Consider the following 16,064-nt stretch of genomic DNA (forward strand, 5'->3'; position numbering starts at 1 on the left):
TCTCCTAATGGTGTTTATTTACATGTCCCCTTGTGATAATGAGATAGCAGTACTTGCCACTTTAGCTAGCTCACCTCCTGAACCTGAGTTCCCTGATCTTTCTGTGTTGCAAGAAGAAATCATAAAAGCTGTCCCTCCGTTTCCCTGGTCCCAGCATGCTAATGAAGTAGGACAAATCCATACTGCCCAGCCTGTAAAAATTAGATTAAACCTAGCTAAGCCTTTACCCAAAGTTGCTCAATACCTTTTATGTCCAGAAGCTGAAGAAGGGATACGCCCTATTATAACTCCCCTTTTAAAGCAAGGTATCATTGTCCCGAATAAGAGCTCTTGTAATACGCCTATTCTTCCTGTAAAAAAACCTGGAAAGAATACCTAGTGCTTTGTACAAGACCTTCATGCGGTAAATTCTGCAGTTTTACCTACTTTTCCTGTTGTACCAAATCCAGCTACTATCTTGGCCTGTATTCCTCCTAATGCTTATTATTTTACTGTTGTTGACTTGTGTTCCGCATTTTTCTCTATTCCTATACACCCTGATAGCCAGTTTCTCTTTGCATTTCCTATCAAGGACTTCAGTATACCTGGACACGATTGCCCCAGGGCTATACTGAATCCCCTTCTCTTTTTTCTCAAATTCTGAAAAAAGATCTAGATGACATAATATTTAAAGAAAATTCTGTGCTTGTGCAATATGTTGATGATTTGCTCTTGGCATCTACCTCCCTTGAAGCCTGTAAAACTGATTCTTTAATTCTCCTCGCCTCTTGCCCTAAAAGGCCATAAGGCATCTAAAGAAAAGCTACACCTTTGTCTTCCTTGTGTCCACTATTTAGGTCATGATATTTCTGCCGGAGAACAACTGCTTTCCTCTTCCAGAATAGAAGCTATTCTTTAAATCCCTAGACCAACTACTGTGTCCCAAATGCGTACCTTCCTAGGCATGGCTGGTTACTGCCATCAGTGGATACTCGGCTATGCCTCTATAGTCAACCCATTGCAAAATCTGACTCTTGTTAATACCCCTGAGCCTTCTCCCTGGACTTCAGAGATCGGAGCTGCTTTTGCCTCTATTAAACAAGCTCTGTCACAAGTTCCTGCCTTAGGCCTTCCCGATTATACTAAACCTTTTATTCTTTTTTGTCATGAAAAGGACAGATTTGCACTTGCAGTACTTACACATGGAGACAAGCACCGTCCCATTGCTTATTATAGCTCTGCTCTTGACCCAGTTGCAGCTGGATTTCCCCCATGTCTCCAAGCTGTAGCTGCAGCTGCCATCACTGTTGAACTTTCCTCCACCCTTGTATTAGGTTCTCCCCTTACTGTTGCTGTCCCACATGCTGTAGCAGCCCTTTTACTAAAAACAAAAACCCAACACCTTTTAAATGCTAGATTAACTAAGTATGAAGTCTTGCTTCTCTCTGCTGGAAATGTCACCCTAACTAGGTGCCCCGTTTTAAACCCTGCTTCTCTGTTACCTACCCCTTTGGATGGTCAACCCACGATTGCATTTTTGTTACTGCTTACCTAACAATGCCCTGCACTGATCTAAAGGACAACCCCTTGCAAAACCCAGTTCTAGTATTCTACGTTGATGGATTGTGTCAAAGAAACTCAAAAGGTTCCCTTGTTGCAGGATATGCAGTATGTTCCCAATATGATGTTATAGAAAGCCATCACTTATCTAATGTGTATTCAGCTCAAGTTGCTGAGCTTGTGGCCCTCACCAGGGCTTGCACCCTAGCCTCTGGTGCCTCTGTTAATATTTATACTGATTCTCGCTATGCTTTTGGTATTGTACATGATTATGGTCAACTTTGGAAACAAAGAGGCTTCCTCACTTCAGGAGGTGCCAAAATTAGTAATGGTCCATATGTAAATGCCTTGTTGAATGCTTTACAATTACCTTCTGCTGTTGCTATTATTAAATGCCAAGCTCACCAGAAACCTTATGATGATGTTACACGTGGGAATGCTCTGGCAGATTCTGCTGCCAAAGCTGCGGCTATTTCCACTCCTCAGGCCACTCCCGTGTTTTTGTCTATTCCAACTGACCAGTCTCCATTGGCAAGTCTTCACGACGTTGCCCTCCTCCAACATCAGGCTCCAGAACCAGAGAAACATACGTGGAGACTGGCTGGGTGTTTGTTACACCCTGACCATTTGTGGCACTCCTCAGCCAGCTGCCTGGTGGCCCCAATGGTCCTTCTTCCTCATTTTGCTCCCATACACCATGTCATGGCACATACGAGCAAGGGGGGATGATAGAAGCTGTTAAGCTTGATTGGTTTGCTCCAACTTTTCCTTCTGTGGCTCAACAGTACTGCCACACCTGTCCTATTTGTCAAGCCTGTAAAAACAAAGGCAGCAGCACCACCCCCCCACCTTGGGGACCATTTGTAAATTTACAATTAGATTTTATTCAAATGCAGAAATGTTGTTCTTATGAATATGTTCTTGTTATTGTATGCATATTTTCTGGATGGGTAGAAGCCTACCCATGTGCAAAAGCTGACACCATCACTGTAAGCAAAAAGTTGCTCAGAGACTTTATTCCAAAGTTTGGTACTCCTTTATCCCTAGACAGATAATGAAAGAAATCTGCAAAGTCCTGCAGATCCAACAAAACTTTCATTGCCCATACCATCCACAGGCCTTAGGCCAAGTGGAACACCAAAATGGCATTCTGAAAAGTAACCTGGCCAAAATTTGTGCTGAGACTCACCTAAAGTGGCCAGATGCACTTCCCATAGACCTTATGAGTATGAGATCTACTGCTAACCGAAAGACTGGGCTTATCCCAGTCTAATGGGAAGACCCATGAGGCTCCCTGTCTCAGCACCTGTTGCCTCCCACTTTTGTGATATACATTCACTTGATGATACTATTTTGGACTATTGTAAGGCACTAATGGAGTGTGTTAAGGCTTTTCATTCACAGGTACAAGCAGCTCTCCCCAGAGAATTAGATGAGCCGTGCCATTTTATCGTGCCTGGAGATTGGGTCCATATAAAAGTCCATTAACGAAAGCCATCGCTGGAAAGGCCCATTCCAGGTACTCCTGACCACCAACACTGCAATAAAGTGTCAAGGACTCCAGATATGGATCCACGCTTCACACAGTAAGAAAATGTCAGCCCCGTTAGACCCAGAGTCTCCTCCATATCAATCTTGTAATCAGCCTCCACAGACTGGTAGCGAGCCTAGACCCTGCCAGCAGGAGAGCTCAAGACCAGTAGTGAGCCAAGCACCTACGGGCAAAGAGGATTTGCCACTACAGAGCAAAGAGGATGTTCCCCAACAACACCACTATGCCCTTCAGGAGAGGAAAAAGGCCTCTACCTAGTTCCTGGTTCCCGAGGTGGAGTTGGTTAGTCATGATTTGGATAGTTCTCAGTATTTCCTTTTGTGCCATCTTATATGAACTTGACTTACCAGTTATGAGAAACTCTGTAAACCAAGCTACACTTCCGCACTGACAAAGAAGATCATTTCATGAAAATAGGTTCTTGTCTTCAGTTAATCAAATTGGGATAGATTTAAATGTCTCTTGTTGTTGGGTATGTAGTCATATCCCTATCTATTCTACTGGAGGAATACCCATGATACTAGTACTCTTGAATGCAACGCAGATGTTAGCCCCTTACTATTCAGCTTTTCATGGAAACAAAACTTGGCAGAATGTAAGTTGCAACCAGTCTGACTATGTACAATTAGCATATGCCACCCCTGGAAAGTTCTGTTGGACCTGTAATGGATCTTGTGTTATAGTAGGAGTCAGTAAGTGTGAGGTAGAATTTAAGATAAATGGGGCTTGGTTTTCTAATGGTTCCTGGATATCTAACTACCCCCTGCAAGTCAATTTTCAGGCTATTATTTACAATGGATGATATCCCTGTGCTGTAATACAGGTGGATATACTGCACTAGCTGGTCACTATTTTGTGTGTGGAGATAACACCTATAAAAATCTTCCCTCCGGTTGGAGAGGAACATGCTATATCTCTGCAGCGTATCCTGCCTTTACTATTAAAGGCAGGATTTACTTACCTAAAGGATGAATTCACAGTGTTCACGAAATTGCAGGAAAACAAACAAACTTTTGGGGTATAATGTTCCCCAGCTATGGTTCAGGCTTAGCTAATGTCCAAGATAAAAGGAAGTTGTGGCATCTCTGGAAAAGATAATGCTGCTGCTGATAGTTTTGATAAAATAAAATACAGAAATGAAGGAAATAAGGCAAATGACATTGCAAAACCAACATGTGTTAGATTATATACTAGCCAGCAAAGGAGGAGTCTATGCTTTAATAGGTAAAGAACATTGTACTTATATTCCCGATAATTCAGAAGAAATCCAAGATTTAAAAGTAAACATATTTGAAAAGAAGCAGCTAAATTGCATGAGTCAGATAGTTGGAATTTGAGTTCTTGGTTTAGCTCTTATTTCAGTTCCTTAGGTTCTACTGTCATTCATAGTTTGTTGATATTGTTTGTTGCTTTTATTGGAGTATGCCTAGTGTTTATGATAATTCAATGTTGCTTAAACTTTGCTGTTAAGCAAATGAGGAATAGCCCATCAACCAGAAACAAAAGTATATAATGTGTATGTTGAAATAGCAGAAAGTAAAGGAAAAGAAAAACTGGAAGTTGAAAGGCTAATGGCTAACTTGTTGAGGGAAAAAAAAAAAAATTAGGGAATGTAGGAGTGAATTTAGTTGAGTTTCTGGCCTCCCTGACTAGAAAAAACAAACAGACAGAGACCAGAAGTGCTGATACTGCTTATTTCAGTTATATGTTTTGAGATAAAAAAAAATCTTCTATGCCTTATTACTCTGTGCACAGAAGTCCAAGTAAGTAAACTTGTTTTAGTCTCTTCAAGGTTGTATTTTTCTTCTCTTTATCTGTCTTAAGTATAAAAATGCTTGAAAACTTAGAGAAGGGGAGGATTCCTTTGAAACAGACAAGTGAGTGATTCCCCTTGCTGTATAAGATCCTCCCTGTGATCACAGTATAGCCCTAAATAAAGAAAAGCTAGCTCTGTCAGTTCTGATTCAACTACAGCGTGAAGTTTGATTTCTTTCACAAAGTGATCCAACTTTTGGGTAAGTCAGTCAGTCAAACCTGTCTTGATGTTTCCTGGTAGAAAATCCAAATTTTCATCACAGGCACTGATGATGGTGGCCTTGAGGGCACCCTACATGCTGTTGACATTCTCCCATTATTGTTGATTAGAATTCAACAGTTTTTTCATTGGGGAACTAGTGGTAGAGGTCTCGCTTGCTTGGGTCCTTCAGTGTTGATCAACTTAGTGGATGAGTCAATGTCAGTAATGTCACTCAAACTGGGTCCCAAATGATGGCTGCAGCAGAAACAATGATCAGTCCAGAAATCATCAGCTCTTAGCATAGTTTGGGTCATCTTTGCAATCCTGCACACTGACAATGACAAAGTCAATCAGGTGCCAATGCATAACTTGTGGGTGTTGCCATGACGTCTTGTGCCCGTTTTTCTGACAGAACAGATGGTGTTAGTGACGGTGAGTCCATGTTCTGCACATTTGGTCAAGAGGAGGATACCACTGGAGTTAACTTTTCCTACTCCTTTGCCAATGGTTCCATTCCAGAGGTTAGAGTCCCATCCAACTCTGGCATTGAAATCAGTGAGAAAAATAGCTTTGTCTCTTTCTGGAACTTCAGAAAGGGCTTGGTCAAGCTTGGCATATTATTCCTCCTTGGTCTTATTGGCAGCATCAAGAGTTGGAGCATATGCGCTGATGACAGTGGCATATTGGCTCCCCACCAGTTTAAAATGGAGAGTCATGCAGTGCTCATTAAATTTTGACAGGGAACCCACTGAATTCATTCTTAGTGGCAAAACCAACTCCATGGAGGTCAATGTTCTCGTTCCTGCTTACCCTTCCAGAAGGAGGTATAGCTGCCTTCATGATCTTTGAGCTGCCCATCTCCCACTTGCTGTCTTGCTCAGTGCAGCTGCATCAATGTTGTGTTGCCTGAGTTCTCAGGCCATGAATGCAGTGCAGTGTTCTGGGCATTCACCATTAGGGTTGTCCATGAGGGTTCTGATGTTTCAGGTCCTAAAAAAAAAAAAAAAAAAAAAAAAAAATGAAGGCGCGTCTTTGCTGGTATTTTTGACTAAAGGAAAAGCGATCCCACTGGACATAGTTATCCAGTCAAGAAGAAATGCAGAATACCGTATTAGACAGGTATGTTTAGGGCACCTTTTCTAGCCCTCTCTCCCTGTGGAGTGAGCAGAGCAGATCCTGAAGAAGGTTGCAGTCACAGTTACAGCTGCCAAAAATCACACTCCTGTTTCATCCATGTATTAGGCCAGTGGTTCCCAATCTGTGATACACATACCACCAGTGGTATGCAGACAAACCATCTGTGGTACACCTTGACAGATTTATTACAATTACTTTATATGACAAATATTTGTTGGTGGTACTTAAGGTTAAACTGAAAAATTTCCTGGTGGTACTTAAGGCTGTATCATTTTAAAATTGGTGGTGCACAATCTGTCAGAGTTTGGGAACTGCTGTACTAGACGACCTTCTTGTAACTGCTGCCTTTGTGCCAGTTCATGACTAGCAACTTCCAGACCTCACAATCCTTGTCTCATCACCATTAGCTGGTTAACAAAGGGCTTGAGGAATGTGCTGAAAAAGTTGTTTTTATGGGACATGCTTGTGCATGCCAACTTTTATCATGGATAAGCTGCTGCACATCAGCTACCACATGGCTCTTGACAGAATGGGACCTTGATCCAAGGGCAAGGAGACCAAGACAACCGGGGATCTCATTCTGCTGCAGCCTTTACAGCCATTGAGATTATAACATCTTCTTCTGCCTGCTCCACTGTTGAGGACTTGGAGACCCATGGTTGGGGGCTTGGCAGGCTTATTGTAGTGGTGACCTGTACTTGTCGTGTCACAGCACCGTCAAAAGAGTATATTAGGCTTTTTGGGAGGGAAAAATATTGCCATCTCCTATCCCCATGACATCCCGATGGTGCTGCCACTGCTTGGTCCACAACTGTTTCTTCATCAAAAGTTACCCCTGCTTATTTCACAGCTAACCTTCCCTGAAGGTCGTTCCAGTATCTGCCACCTGTGGACATTCTGGGTAGCAGTACAGCTCTGCCCCACAGGTGTTTGCAGTATCAGAGGCAATAACTGTGTTCATGTTTTCATATAATCCATTAGTATCTTGCAATCCTTTTAAAAATTCAAAATAAAAAGCAGCTCTGTGTTAATAAAAAATTATTTCAAATTTCAATGCATTATACAAATATGCATTATATAACGATGCACATTTTCTTCATATATAACGATGGAGTATAGCTTGGTCAAAGCAGTTCAGTTTTCCTGGCTTGTAACAGTTCAGCATATTAGATAGTGGTTTCTTAGAATGCAAAGCTAGAATAATCTGTTGTTTATACTTTTGTCTGAGTTTGTATATATTGAACAATAAGGATGCTAATGAGAGCTTGGATTTGTCTCTCTAGACAAAAAAATTATACATGTAGAATTTCTTAATAGAAACAATTTGACTAGTAGTTAGAAGATAAAGAAACAAAACCAAAATATCCATGTTGATAGAGAGGAAGAAAGTAAAGAGGTAAATCCATATACATTAAAAAAAAGTGATTTCCTCCCCCATCCCCACTTAGCCTCTTATTGCTGCTGTCTACATTGCACTGATCGTATGAATAAAACTGGTAGTGCCAGTCTTCAAACCTGTCAAGCTAGTGCCTTTGAAAATTACTTAATTCATAAAAAGACATTTTAAAATGGTAATCCTAATAATTCAGATAATACTTATCTAAATAAGTACTATGATTTTGGCAAAATATTTTAACATGCTTAAGTCACTTAGGAGTCCAAGCTTCAAATTTTACCCTTTGTGCACTTATATTACAAGTTGTGTAGATCAGGTGTATCCTCCTGTCTATGCTTCAAGAGTAGGCAGCTGCCAAAATTTCCTTCTTAAAAAAAGGGATAATAATAATAATAATCATAATAATAATAATAATAATAAAAGCTTCTGATCCAGAAGCATAAGAAAAATCACTTTTATTTGAACTGTAAGTAGTGTTGTTGAGCCAAGGGGGGGGGCGGGGAAAAGAGTCCCCAAGCATTTCAAATAGTTGCCCCTCACTTCACCTGAAGTGGGCTTGCTCACTGCGCTGGATTTTGTTCAGTTTCTAGACACCAGCCATTACGGTTTGATGTCAGAATATTCAGAGCAGTGTTCCGACATAAAAGCAGGCCATTTTTATAGCAGGAAGATGTTGAGGCTGAAAAGGAACATCTGCAACACCAAACACATCAAAAATCAGAGAAGGAATGGCCTTAAATTTATATTCAAATTCAAACCCTCCAGGGTGATAACATTGGCCTGTTTAACAGATTTAAAAAGGGATATCATAAAATGTCACCTTACCTAATTTCAGGGTTTTTGAAGGAAATGTGATCCGAGGTGAAGAAGCTTGTGCAAAAGCAAACACTGAAGGCAGAATAATCCATCCTGCAACCATTGCCAAGAACTTGACCAGCTAAGGGAAGAACACTGAAGTTTTATGCTGCAGCACAAGTGTCATTAGTGAATATGAAGTGGGGGAAGGACAAACAATGAACATCACTGCCTGTTGTTCCTTTCATGTTAAATACAGTCAAACAATGAAAGGCAGATCCAAACATCGTCGCCTGGATGGTTCTGCCTGTGTTTAGCATTCTAGTTACAACTGTCTGCAGGAAGGCAGTTCTCATCAGCAATTTTACACTAGGAGGCACAAAAAACAAAACAAAACAGGCACTTCTCTAAGATACTGTTGCACATTTAGGGCATCTAGTACAACACCCGATTTATAATTAAACATAATCAATCAGGCAGAGGAAAGGAACCTGTTCAATTCTTGTACATTGTTAAAACAATAGACTGATTCACACACTGAGCACTAGGTGGGGCTAAGGAACTTACGCCTATGAAGGAACATGAATGTACTTTATTCACTGGCAGCTCTTGACCCAGATTCATTAAATTACACTATCTTTAGCCACAGTGGGGACAAAACCTCTTCTTCATTATGTGGCTGAACAGCTTGCAACACCATGTGCTTAATTGTTGCTGGAACTGGCTTTTTTTGCCAGTAAGCAAACAGTAAATGGTTGGAACAGAGTTAAGATTTATTGGCATCATTCCCTCATCTGTGGCTCCAATCCCATCTTTAAAATTTCCTTCAAATGTTGTTAGAGTAGGGTGTTCTGTAGTATATTGGAAGGCTTAATATGATATAGATGGCATCTGTTTAGGTCACATATTAGATAGGATTAATGATTCCAGAGATTTACAAGCTGCGGCTTAGTACTCTGCTTTCTGGATGCATTGACCCTTGTGCATGTGATGCATCTCCGCTCAAGACACAGCATTTCTAGAGGTTTAGGGAGGCAGAAACTGTACATCTGAATGACTGCAGCAAAGCTTACAAGTGCATTCCTTTAACCTTAGACTGTATCAAGTCTCAAAAGAGCCTCCACTTGGCACTTGGGAGGCTTGCCACAGCTGAACATAATCTAACCATTGGGAAACATGTCTTGATAATCAGCCTATTTTTTCTTTTTCTTAATTTTATCCCACTATTCCTAGGGGCATTCTTTGCATGCAGGGAATTTAGTGCAGCCAACCTATACAAAACCTGAAGGGAAGTGATGAGAACAAAAAGAATTACAGTAACTGTACAGCACATTCCAGTGTGGAATGGGTACTTTCTTTAACTGTGAGCGGATCAAGGTAGATAGCCATGTTAGGCTGAAGTAAGGTGCATACCTACCCTGCCTTCTGCCTACTTTCTTTAAGCCAGGAAGTAGGAACTGCTTATTTTGTGGCAAACTATCTTTGCCTGAAAGTCTAACATTTTTTAATTCAAGACAAATATATATATATGGGTCTCATTCACCCACTAGTTCCTAACTCTCTATGCTGAGTGAGCATAGTAACAGGGTTGGGACATCCTCCCCTTTATAACCAAAAGAGAAGTAGCCTATTTAGCATGTCCAGTTCAAGGCTGAGAGACAACACTGTTCACATTAATTACCTTCAGTGTTTTGGTATGCAGTATGTTCAAGCATGTAAGGGCTCTGGTCCAAGCGAATTCACAGTCACTAAAGTTTCTTCCTTTTTCTCCTGAATGACTGGCTGGCTTTGGTGACATGGGAAGGTAGTAAAATACTGGAAAGGAGCTGATTGGACACCACTTCATTGGTCCCTTCAAACCTGTTTTACTAAATGAAGTGAAGATAAAATGTAATTTACAAAACAAACAAATGCTCACTTTATAGGCAAGACAGCAAGATAATACTAGCCTTCTGATGAGTTCCATATGGTTACTGAGCCTATATCTTGAGGTCTGATTTGAAGAATTTATTTCCATCCAGTAAACCATGATGTTCCTTCTTTTCCCTCCCCAATTAACACTACTACTTAGCACTAATAGGAGTGCTTTCATTTTCAAAGAGCTTTGAGACATGTATTAATCACTTCAATGTGCCTACAAGGAACAGATGGCATCAAAGTATTATCACTGCAATTTCACAGTTGGGAAAGCTCATGAGAGAAGCAACTTCAAGACAGTGTACAGAATTGCATTTCTGATTAGAACTCAGGAATTCCTGTTTTTCTGCTCTGCGCTTAGGTGTTCTTACTTAGCTCCGTCTCCCATTAATTGCTTTTGCTAAGAAGAGCTACATGGCTTTATTTGCTTTTTCACAAGAAAAATCTCCTTCCCCGTTTCCTCCTAGAGACTCCTTACCTTACTCTACCTGCTGACAGACAACTATTTGTTAGTATTTACAAGGACACTGAATAACTGATCAGTAACACTGTTTGCACTTTGAAGAATTTTTAGCAAGCAGGGTCTGGAAAAGAAAAAGCTTAGTGATAATTCTGTATTTAAGACTTTCTATCATGAGACCAAATTCTATCAGGAGTTACCAGATGGCAATTGTAATTAGGTGGTAAATGTTCTCCAGGGCAGATCTATAATTATTACTTTTATTTAGTCTGGGCTTTTAAAAGATATATTAATTGGTAGGAGGGTTTTTCTCATCATTTTTCATATGTGGTTTTAAGAATATCCTGGTAACTGTGCATGCCAATACCCTACATGTAGAGGGGTGACTATCCTTTTCTATTCACGTGTCAGGTGGAATTTTCAAAAGGACTTAAAATTCAGCATCTCAAGATTCAAACTTTGAATCTACATGAATATGATATACGCAAGTATAATCTTTATTGGAGGTTTTCAGGAAGAGACTGGATAAACATTTGGCTGGGATAACATAGAAACGGCACACTGTATTAGTACAGGGAATTGGACTAAATGATACTGGAAGTAGCTTCCAACTCTAGGATTTTATAAATCTGCACTACATGAACACGAGTTACATTATTAATTATGTAAGTTATATGGCCATATGTACCCTCTCACCTGAGAGCCAGCAGAACGTCTGAGGGAAGATACTCTCATCCTGGTGTATTTTAAGTTACCAGATCACAACTTACTATGATCAGAGTATCCAGCCTTTTTAATCAGAAAGCCAGATTAAAAAAAAAAAAAAAAAAAATCACCAAGAGGCATATACACACTGGTGTTCTTAATTTTCTCTTCAGAAAAAAATGGTGCAAGATGTGAGCTTGTGAGACCAAAGCCCTTCAAATGCAGAACAAGGACAGCTAAGATTAAGTTTAGCAAGTTTTTTCTCCTTCAGAGCTTAGCTCAATGCACAATTAATGGCTTAATGGACCATGTTCTAAAACAGGAAAGAAGGGCTAATCTCAGTTTTTTTGGTCTGTCCTTCTATCAACAGTCACAATGGTTTTCAGGATGTTGATAACTGTTCCTAGGTAACTTAGATAAATGTGACATTTCACAAACAATGACAGTTAGGCACATAACAGATATCAACTATTGCCTATCACCTAGCACCAATTCAGGCTAGCTTTGAACAATTGACATACAAGGGAGAAAACGGCTCTGTCCCTTAACCCAGTACCACATCTTGAGCCATTAAGTACTCCATGCTCTAAAATACTAACTGGTTCCTCTAAAGCCAGGTTGCCAATCTCTGAAGTTTATTAGTTGTTAAGTATTATTTATGTATTCATTTGTTAGATTTTTAGGCTGTCCTTCCCCGCAAAGGTAGCTAATATATCAAACATTCTTCCCAGTGTATATAATGTTGCTTTCTTGGTTTTGGACCCAAATCTGGTGCCAGCTGTTTAAGTTAAAATTTTTAAGTGGGAAAGCATATATCTATCACATTCCAAGTTGTTAGGAAAAAACAACCACCCCAAGTCCACAAAAATATTCAGGAGTAATTTGAAACAGAGGTCTAGGACAGGAAAGGGGGATATATCAGTTAACATGTAACATTTATATTCTAAGTGCCATATGTAATTATGCAAACACCACAAGTAAAGTCAACCTAACATTCTCCTTTCCAAGGCATATTTAAAAGACAGACAGGAAGGCAGTGGCTAATGTATTTCATCCTCAGAGTTAACATATAGATATGCATTTCATTTTCCCTAAATATTCAATAAAATCTCTTACATTTTAATCCTTTCCAAAGGCAAAAGAAATCCACAGAAACATTCTGTTTCTGGTACCAAACTACAGAGATTCAATTAGTAACCTAGGACATCTATACACTATGCCAGGGGCAGGCAATTATTTTGGCTGAAGGGCCACTTCACGAATTTTGGTGAGCTGTTGAGGGCCCCACCCCCTGGCCGCCATCTTGTGGCCAGAACTCCTGCCCTCTAACCCTCCCATTGCCCCTGGAAGTAGTACTTTTGGGAGGGGGGCGTAGCATGGCCATGGAACTGGAAGTTACACTGTCACATGGCCTATGTCAGGGGTAGGCAACGTTTTTTGGCTGGAGTGCCAAAAAACCCCATAATGTTTACCTTATAAGGTGCTGGAGTGCCGGCATGCCAAAAAACCAAAACTGAGGCAGGGGGTATATTAATATAGTTAATAATCATAAACATTTCCGTTTTATGGTCAATACCAGGTTTTCTAAAAATTCTAAACTGGGTGACCATAAATAAAACTTTAGAGAGGGAAGGAAGAGGAGAGAGGGGGAGAGAGGCATGGGTAGAAGGTGACTGTAACGGGGGGCAAGCTCGGGGCCAATCTCCGTGCAGCCCCCCAACCTGTTCTTGGGCCAATTGCCCTCCTCCTTTCCTGCCATGCCTTGATCTTGATTGGTGTAATTAAGCAGGAGGCTGTCCATTCTCTGCCCCAATGCCAGGGGGCACTATCTGTGGCTCCATTCCTCTCCTACCCCGCAGCCCAAGCCTCGCAGATGCCATCTAGGTGTTCTCATCATCACTGGCCCCACATTGGGCCCCAAAATCCTCCTAACTGAACCCCAACCTAGAATCGTTTCAACAGGCGGCCTCATCCGCCTTCATACAGGCTATATATATCACTCCCCGAAACCATTTTCTCCTCTTGGGTGTGCTCTCCTCCCGGGACCTTTGGCTACCAGCCCTGGCCCACCTCCAAGCCAGTTGGAACCCCAGGCCTTTGGCTCTTGGGTGTCCCTCACAGTGGGCCCCTGGCCCTTTTGACCGGTCTGGTCCTGGTCCCAGCATGGGCCAGTACTCTCTCGATCAGTTGGAGTCTTTAGCCCTTCACACCTTCCAGGGGTCCATCCTCTGGGCTCAGATGACACCAGGATGTTCTCATAGGCCCCAGTCCCCATGCAATGGGCCCCATGAATCTTACTGTAGGACCCCATCTGGGTTACTCCCTTCAGGTAGACTCTGCTGCCATCATACCGGGCCTCATCTCCCTGCCACCAGTTCCCCTACGGTTGCAGTCCCCTCACTGGGGCCTTTGGCTCCTCTAGCCTCAGCCCACCCCCAGGCCAGTCAGGACCCCAGGCCCCCCATCTCTTGGGCATCCCTCTTGGCGGGTCCCCTAGCCCTTCTGACCATTCTGGTCCTGGCTCCCACCTGGGCCAGTCAGGGGAAACTTTGGCAGGCCTCACTGTATGACCCATACTCTTTTCCTGGAGTCCCCCTCTCTGGGTCCTCCTTCATGGACATGGGGAGCTGGGGTGCCTCACACCATGACTGGTGCCTCAGGGTCTCACAGGGGACTGTCACTCCCCCCCAGGCAGCAGGTCGTGGTGCTACTACGCATGTTATTTTTGACCCACACTCTGCTTTTCCACAGTGGAGGACTCACTGGGGTCAGGACTCAGCCCTCTCACTGTCTGGATGAGCCCCATTCTTCCCTCACTGAGCTCCATATCTCTGCCCCTCACACTGGGGTTCTCATGCTACCCCCTTAGTTCTCATCACAGCCCCCTCACAACTGGGACTTCACATCGCATGCACTGCCCCTTCTCACTGGTGGTTCTCAGCACTGCCCCTTCTCACTGGTGGTTCTCAGCATAGCTCCCAGATCTCTACCTCCTACTCACTGGAGCTCCTCTACACTGCTCCCTCTACTCATGGTCTTGGGACTTCCCTCCTTGGGTTGGCTCAGGTGGCCTTGGGCCTTTCCCCCACCCCAACTCTCCTTCTCAGGGGTCTCAAACCCCTGCAGGGTTCAGGCAGCCTTGAAGAGTGTAGGGAGTCAGGGCCAGGTATGGTCATCAGGGCTTGCACCCCAACAACTACCCACAATGGAACTGCAGGCCCACGACTACCTCCTATGGAACACAACCCACCCAAAGGTGAGGACTGGGGTTAAGGCACCCCAACCCACTTTTCACCAGGGTAGTAACTGGCCTGGCATTTCCTGGGGGCTCCCACACCACTGGGAGCCCCACCAGGCCACCCACTCAGAAGGGTGTAGTTTCTGGTCATACCCAGGACCAGGACCAGGAACCTCCTTATCATCCCCTACATCTCCTCTCTTATCTCCAGATGAAACTCAGCAGCCTTCTGACCAGGTAGCATTGTTGCCTGGCCTCTAACAGCCCAACTGCGCTGTTTATATGGGCAGCCCTGAATCCAAAATGGCTGCCCTCATTAGGCACCTGGTGGCTGCCAACTCCAGGGCCTTAAAGTGGCAGGCACACACAGTGCCCTGCCACAGTGGCACTGCAGGTAGACTGGCCTGGCCAGCCCCTTGGGACTTCATAGACTTCATAGATGTTAGGGCTGGAAGGGATTTTGGAAGATCTTCAAGTCCAGCCCCCCGCCCCAGGGGCAGGCAGTCAGCAGGGGGTCATAGGATTCCAGCAAGATAAACATCCAAATTTATCTTGCAGGCATTCAAAGTAGGTGCTTGAACTGCTTCTGGCAGCAATCTATTCCAGACTCTGGGGGCTCGGATAGTAAAGAAGTTCTTCCTTATGTCCAGCCTGAAATGGGCCTGGAAGAGTTTGCAACCGTTCGACCTTGTCATCCCCAGATCCTGGTGAGTAACTCTTATAAACTTATAGGCAGCCATCAGATCACCCTTGAGTAGCTGGGGGGCTGGGGGGCTCAGAGCTCTGCAGACTGGACCACAGCTGGGCCCCCAGTGGCACCCAAAGTGGAGCCCAGGCTGGCCCACACAGGTCTGTGGGATGGGGTGCAACTGCCATGCCCATGAGAGGATGCTGCCTGGGAGGGGCAGGATGCTGGGCTTGGGAGGCTCCTGGCTCAGCCTCTGTGCACACTGGGCACAGTACAAGTGGGGTGGAGTCCCCCAGGCTGTGGCAGGAGCCCCCAGGGATCTGGGAACAGCTGCACAAAGCTGTGCATTTACCTCTGCCAAGCTGCGCAATTACCTCCACCAAGCTGTGCATTTACCTCCGCCAGCCTGGCCTGTCCAGTCCCAAGTGGCTCATGCCTCAGCTGCCACTTCTCCTTGCTGGTGCTGACTCAGCTAGGCCTGCTGCATTCCGAACAGCACACAGGGAAGCAGTGACTGGGACGGTTTTCCCGTGTGCCATTCGGGGCAGGATGCAATGGGATGGGCCTGGCCAGGTCAGCACTGGTGAGGCGAAGCGGTGGCTGAGTCAGCTGAGCCATGT

The 16,064-nt window shown here is 43.5% G+C and overlaps 1 protein-coding gene and 1 long non-coding RNA gene across 2 annotated transcripts in view; one reads left to right on the forward strand and one right to left on the reverse strand.

The window, feature by feature from the left end:
- LOC109324340 (elastase-1-like) overlaps positions 1–8,596 on the reverse strand; it is a 31,432-nt gene extending 22,836 nt beyond the window's left edge. Inside the window, 1 exon segment of the mRNA XM_019556335.1 lies at positions 8,467–8,596. Coding sequence (XP_019411880.1) covers positions 8,467–8,549 — 83 coding nt within the window. The 5' untranslated portion in view covers positions 8,550–8,596.
- The window catches only part of LOC109324341, a 25,262-nt gene extending 12,312 nt beyond the window's left edge, over positions 1–12,950 (forward strand). Inside the window, exons 3-4 of the long non-coding RNA XR_002104906.1 lie at positions 11,760–11,764; positions 12,940–12,950. This is a non-coding gene — a long non-coding RNA (uncharacterized LOC109324341). The remainder of the gene's footprint in view (positions 1–11,759; positions 11,765–12,939) is intronic.
- The last annotated feature ends 3,114 nt before the right edge of the window (positions 12,951–16,064 follow it).

This window comes from Crocodylus porosus, unplaced genomic scaffold (assembly GCF_001723895.1).
Source record: "Crocodylus porosus isolate Cpor-Errol unplaced genomic scaffold, CroPor_comp1, whole genome shotgun sequence".
NCBI lineage: Eukaryota > Metazoa > Chordata > Crocodylia > Crocodylidae > Crocodylus > Crocodylus porosus.